Source organism: Limulus polyphemus, unplaced genomic scaffold (assembly GCF_000517525.1).
Source record: "Limulus polyphemus unplaced genomic scaffold, Limulus_polyphemus-2.1.2 Scaffold4057, whole genome shotgun sequence".
In the NCBI taxonomy this organism is placed as follows: Eukaryota; Metazoa; Arthropoda; class Merostomata; order Xiphosura; family Limulidae; genus Limulus; species Limulus polyphemus.
This window is the reverse complement of record NW_013669667.1, coordinates 37512-44465: the sequence shown is the minus strand read 5'-3', so window position 1 is coordinate 44465 and position 6954 is coordinate 37512. Positions and strand designations below refer to the sequence as shown.

Here is a 6954-nt window from a genome sequence, read left to right as displayed (position 1 = left end):
ACTAGTTACAATATCCCAACTACCAATGTCATTAACTGTTAACACTAGTTACAATATCCCAACTACCAATGTCATTAACTGTTAACGCTAGTTACAATATCCCAACTACCAATGTCATTAACTGTTAATACTAGTTACAAGATCCCAACTACCAATGTCATTAACTGTTAACGCTAGTCACAATATCCCAACTACCAATGTCATTAACTGTTAATGCTAGTTACAAGATGATATCCATCAACAGATTATTTCTGGTAACTGAATAATACTTGTTGTTGTTGTAACACACTATTGTGACTACCAACAGTTCATTATTAGACCATAGCTGGTAACCAGATGATATCGTTGCCATGGTAACATACTATTGCAACTACCAACAGTCCATTATTAGACCATAGCTGGTAACTAGATGATAATCGTTGCCATAGTAACACACTATATTGTAACTACCAACAGTCCATTATTAGACCATAGCTGGTAATTAGATGATAATCGTTGCCATGGTCACATACTATTGTAACTACCAACAGTCCATTATTAGACTATAGTTGGCAACTATATAATACTTGTAGTCAGGATTACATATTTCTGATTAAACTTATTACACATTGTCCTGAATGATAAGACAAAAACTTAATGTTACCTTCTTCCACAGGTACCAGCCACCCATCAAAGAACAAATGCCAACACAAATGATGTCCTTGTAGTCAAACTTATAGTTGATGACTTCTAAGTATGAGGAAAATATTTCAATTAACACCAGAAATGATAACAATATATGTGATTTACAAGGAATTTCATCCAATGGGCCTTTAGCTTACAAACCATTCAAACTACATAAAATGTGATTTACAAGGAATTTCATCCAATGGGCCTTTAGCTTACAAACCATTCAAACTACATAAAATGTGATTTACAAGGAATTTTATCCAATGGGCCTTTAGCTTACAAACCATTCAAACTACGTAAAATGTGATTTAACAAATCTAGAATGTCATCAACAAAAAAAATCATCACACATTCTAAAAAAGATGGCTTTTAACAAGTAGTTGGCACCAAACCAAGATGGCATTTAACACTTAGTTGGCACCGAACCAAGATGGCATTTAACACGTAGTTGGCACCGAACCAAGATGGCATTTAACACGTAGTTGGCACCGAACCAAGATGGCATTTAACACGTAGTTGGCACCCAACCGTACTATTATTAACATTATATATATTTATATATTTTGGTATCGTAACAATTAGCATAGTATATCATTCGTTCATAAACAGAACTTTATTACAAATGAAAAAAGATCATTTAATTACTGACGATCTTTATTTTTATCTATGTAAAACTGATTCACGCACACCACAACTCTATGGCATTCCTAAACCACACAAACAGGACTGCCCCCTACGACCTATACTGTCCACTTATGATTCATTCAACTACAATCTCGGCAAATACATAGCATGGGCTCTCACACCATATGTGACATCTGCAGGTTCATTTTTTAAAGATGCCTTCAATTTCAAAGATACACTAGAACAACTTTATTTTATATGCAACTTAAAAAAGCCTTTATATAAGGTATAAGAATATATTTGGTGAAAATATTCACCATACTGTGGCTTAATTCTCCTTGGAAATCCTTCTTCTAAATAACAAGCAGATAAAGGAAGCCAGATCAACACAGATATTCGCCGTAACCATTGCCGACTACACGTTTCACTCGGTCGCTAAAGAACAAGATATGAAATGCAGTGTTAAAAAACGTAATAGGCCTAACACTAATGTTTAATGAAAAGTAAATTATATAATCATGCTTCACCAGCTTAGGAAACACATTCACACCGTAACAACCGTTGTCGTAACAAGTGGCTTATATAAATAGTATTCCGACCACTTCTGCGTTTGTTGTTATCCGAGCCAGCCCTGAAGATCTCTGCATTAAGCGAAACGCACCATCAGCAATGGATATGACGAATATAGTGTGGTTGGAATACTGTTATTATTCTAATTCTTTCCCACTTATTTCACAGTTAACTAACCTTCTTTTTGTTCTCCTTGTCCTTTAGTGAAAATCAGATGAAAGAATTCATCTGGAAAGCCATCTGGAATGAGTTTATTCACGAAAGGGCTGAAAACATGGGAATTAAAATATTTAAATATATTTCTCATCTATATCTTACAACAGTACCATTCTTATAAGACACTCCGTGACTCTATAAAAGTTTATTTCTTTCGACTTTTTTTTTTTAACAAACTCCATAAAGCACTATTCAAACAGAACTACACATTACCGTTACACATCACATGATACGCTTTATTGTTAACATTATGAAATGAAAGTTATATTTAATATTTAAAATCTTAAGTTACTGATACACTAAGCTATGCCCTCATTCTTCATTAAATAATAAAATTGTTTATTAAGACAAAAAGCAATGACACGGTGAAATATAGTAAAGCCATCTTATGGAAAAGGATAAGTGTGTATAATGCAAAAGATGGCTTACCATAAACCCTTAGTGGATATTTTGTTATTAATGAACGTAATTAATTTTTCTCAGATTAGATTTAAGTACATCAACTGCATCGAAAACCAATATTCTTAAAATACAATTACCGCAACTGATAAAACATAATATTTTATATCACCATAGCTACAGTTAAAATTCTGATATTAGAGTTAAAATAAAGATATAGTTAAAACTTTATTAAGAAATTATTTACCTTAGAATGTGAGCGAGTGCTAGAACTCCCAAGAAAAAGAAGTAAGCAGTAAGAACCAAATTAACATATTCCTTTGAAAAAATCTGTAAACAACAAAATTAGAAGTTGAATTTTCTTTATTCTATCATTTCACTCACACCATTTAAGCTATGCTTTCTTGCAGCCACTGTGTGTTAGATCGTTAAATCCAGAAAAAACAAAATCAAGTAGACATATATTTATTTAATAAAACTACGGGCAAAGTAAACTCAACAATAAAGTATAGTAATGGTATTTATAATAGTGTACAGAATACGAAACAGTTATGAACGTTCTGTGTATGAAGAAACTCACAAAAATGTGTTTATAGCAGTGTATGAAACGAAGCGTAGCCAAATTATTGTAAAATAAATTAAATGTGAAGTTGTAATGTCTAGTTAAATATGAAGAAACATTTGAATACGTGTTCACAAAGTCGTAAGCATATAGTTTTGAATGAACTACACGTGTGTATTTTAGACTTAAGTCAGTCAAGAAAACCCATAGAACTTGTACTTAGTGTAAAGTTCATTTTCTTTAGGAATATACACGTGGATTAAATGTTGGATAAAATACTTTGGAAATAAAAAACTAAAGTTGAAACCGAAGCCTGCAGGCGGCATCATAACTTCAGGGTCTGAAATTCCAAAATTTTAACACATCACCATTATCCTTTGATGATCATTTACAGTTTCTTATAGCATAGAAGAAACATATTTATTTATGTTAGAGACATATTCATCTGTTAAAAATATGGATACACAAGCTTTGTCAATAGAGACAAAAATAATTTGATTCAAATCGTTTTATACAGGAACATTTTTGTAGTAATTTAAACTTGTTACATCAAAACCAAATCTTAATATTAAGACCAATAAGGAGACACATGAGTTAAATCAAAGGCAATTTTTTTCCTTTTAAAAACTCTCAGATTCTTGCTTGGAAAAAATAAAATAAAAATTTACAACACCTCATAGAAATTGTATCACTTGCAGTTTTTTTAGTAAGCCTTCTAAAAAATGGTATGTATTAAAATTGATATAAATAAACATACACACACACACACACATATATATATAAAATTATAAAAACCCTATAATCCGAGCACTTCTGAAAGGTGGACTTTTCGAAAGTGCCCAGGTTATAGGGTTTTTGTCATTTTGTTTCAAGACTTATTGAACCTACGTGTTTTTCTGACACCATGAACATAAATAAACATATATATAAATACATTTACAGAATCAAGTTGGAAATCCAGTTAAAATTTCTTACTTTGAAGAATATATAAATTCCCAAGAGGGCACAGCTTGCAATCAGTGGAAACATTGCAGCATCTTTGTGGGTCATAGTGTCTGGTTTTTCTCCAGATTCCTAAAAAAAAAAGGTTTATCCAACTTTAAAGTTTAACATAAACAGATATTAAGGTAGATAAAAGATCGGATCTGTTTGGATTTCTTTTTTGTGTAATAATAAAAAGAATAATACTTATTTATAATAATAATACTTATAAATTTGCTGATAAAGGATGCCCAAATGCTTATCTCGTGGATTTTAGACTTCTAAGTCTCACATTACCTTACACACAAAAAGTAAAATGCACTTTTCAAGCATAAAAAAATAAATTTTTTTTGTTTCACGTCGTAGGGAAAATAATTTCAAGCAAACTAAACTGCATGCTTTCAGTCACCTAAAACACAACAGGTAATAGTTTCAACTTTGATATTCAAAGTTGTGTATAACTGTTCCTTCAAAATTCAAATCTATATTTATGTGGGCTGAGGCTACATAAGTGAAGAGCATAGATGAAGTCAAATGAAAACAATTACACAACTGTTGTTTCTAAAGACAATCTATAATTTTGACTATATACACGATTGTTTTGGAATTTTACTTATTACTAGTTTAAAGTTACCTAGTTGAACTACATAGTTAGATACACACTTTCAACAGTGTGTACATTAATCGTGAAAACTACAGAACCATATCGGTCTGTGGTTCTCAAACTGATGGTGACATGAGAAGCATCAGGAAAAAGTTTAATCTTTTCTTTTTTTAAAGCTCAGTTTATCATTATCACCATTTGTTGTGTATATATATATATATATATATATATATATCATGGTTTAAATTAGTTGAACTTTGGGGGGAGGAGGATAACGTGTTTTACAGAGAAGAAAAGGAAAGACTTGACCTAAAAAGTGTGAGAAACACCAATTTATGTAGTCAACCGTAAACAATAAAGGGCAACTGTTAAAGCAATTTACAGTTTTGACTCTATACGTGACTGTTGTGAAACATTATTAGTTACATCTCGGTGAGCTACTTACTAACCAATCCTACCCTAATGTGACAACGGTGAGATAGAAAATATAGTATGCCAACCTCCACCAATCATGGTTAGTTGTGCAAAGATAAACAACATTTAATAATTCTATGCCATTACTCGTGTAGAGAAAATTCCTACAGAATGTTCAATTAATTTTAAAAGAGTTGGATTTCATGCCCAACCTTGGAATCTATTATACCACCAAGCTCATAAAACATGTGTTGTGAAATATGAATACTAATAAACACATGAACAATTACAGTTTTCCTACGCACATAGACATCAATGTCTCATGTATATAGCCTTTTAAACCCTAGGTGCATGACAGACGTGTATATAGTCACTACCATTCACTTGCTCTTTTGTTTAACTTTAAGATAATTTCAAGAGAAAAAAAGGGAGCTTATTTTATTACCTTGTATGCAGCATTTAAGTATAAATCATAAACAGTATTTATTACTTCAACAGAACAAACAACACCTACAATGTTTTAGTACACATAATAGTAATACAGTGTTATATAGAAGCATAAATACAGGGGAAAATATTAACTTATTCTATCAAAAATGTCACTATCAATATCATTATTAACTACTATTACTAATATTTATAGTATACTTTATCTGTAGTACTTATAGCTATGCCTCATGTTCTGATAGTGATAAATCAGATAGGGCTCATTTAACTACAATAATAAGACTAAGAAGTAATACTAACAATAATAATAACATTTACTAAAAGAAAAGTAAACGTACAATATTACTGACAGTGATAATGTGACATGATACAGTTCAGTTTAGTCTACCTTCTGTGCCTTATGGTGCTTTACTGATCGGAAAGAACCAAAAAAAATCGGCAAAACTGCCATCAGGATAAGACTAGTATATGCAAATGTCATCCCTTCTGATGTTGCTTTCCATTTTGCCGTTTCGTTTTGTCCAGTTTCGTTTAAAATAGCATTTATTTCTGCCAACGTCTGGTTTATATCCAGATCTGCCATAGCGATGATAGTGTTACTCCAAACCCAAATGACTCGTCAGCGGTTAGTTTTGATGCAACGTGTGTTTGAGAGAGTGCCATCTGATGTTTGAAAAAGTTATTTACTCACAAATCTTTTGAAAATGTTTATATTTTTGTAACTCCCCCCTCTTCTATATACAGGTAATATTACCATCAAAATCAGACTAACATAAACAAAAATAATTTCTTTATATTTTGCTTATATACGCATAATTTAAGAACAAAAATGGATTTGTTGGTCAAGCTAGGCTGTTCCATCCACTATACTAAACTCTAATATAAAGCACTCAAAACCAGCCCTTATCATTCAGATTTTTTTTAAGCCTTAAGTTAAACTCCTTTAAACTGACTCCACCTACTACCTCTGAAGGCAACCTATTCCAAAGGCCAAACACCCTGTTAGAAAAATATAGCTGTCTGAGCTGAAGGTGACTCCTATTCTGTTAAAAATTATATTTGTGTCCCCCTAGTCTTAACATTTTCAGCATTAAAAGTTGGGCAACACAATTAGAATCAAAAGAGAAAACAGAAAAACACTCAAACAAACAAACAAAAAATACTACAAGAAAAATAGCAAAGTCTACTCACATTTTTGAGACGTGAGTTCATCAACCCTCAATTCTGTTGCTGCTTCGTTAGCTCGTATGACATGTATTATTTCCTTTATTCTTGTATATACCTATTTACTAATATGGTTTTGCAGAAATGGCGAAAAGTTAGTCACGAGTGAGAAGTCCATTTCTGATAAAACTCTGCTTCCAAATGTTGAGCTGATTACGCTAGCTTCTCTTAAACTCGAATAATTCTGCGACAGCTATGTCACTGCGATCAATCTGTAGTGCAGCAATTGGAGATTGGCTGAATA

General features: G+C 31.9%; 1 protein-coding gene across 2 annotated transcripts in view; it reads right to left on the bottom strand.

Annotated features, from left to right (window-relative positions):
* LOC106470514 (minor histocompatibility antigen H13-like) overlaps positions 1-6115 on the bottom strand; it is a 17460-nt gene extending 11345 nt beyond the window's left edge. The window contains exons 1-5 of one of the 2 annotated variants that reach the window (XM_013931073.2): positions 5875-6115; positions 4016-4114; positions 2726-2808; positions 2041-2129; positions 644-729 (exon numbers count right to left, since the gene is read on the bottom strand). In XM_013931073.2, coding sequence (XP_013786527.1) covers positions 644-729; positions 2041-2129; positions 2726-2808; positions 4016-4114; positions 5875-6069 — 552 coding nt within the window. In that variant the 5' untranslated portion in view covers positions 6070-6115. Of the gene's footprint in view, positions 1-643; positions 730-2040; positions 2130-2725; positions 2809-4015; positions 4115-5824 lie in introns of both variants that reach the window. The other variant, XM_013931074.2, reaches the window with a different exon arrangement.
* Positions 6116-6954: the final 839 nt, after the last annotated feature.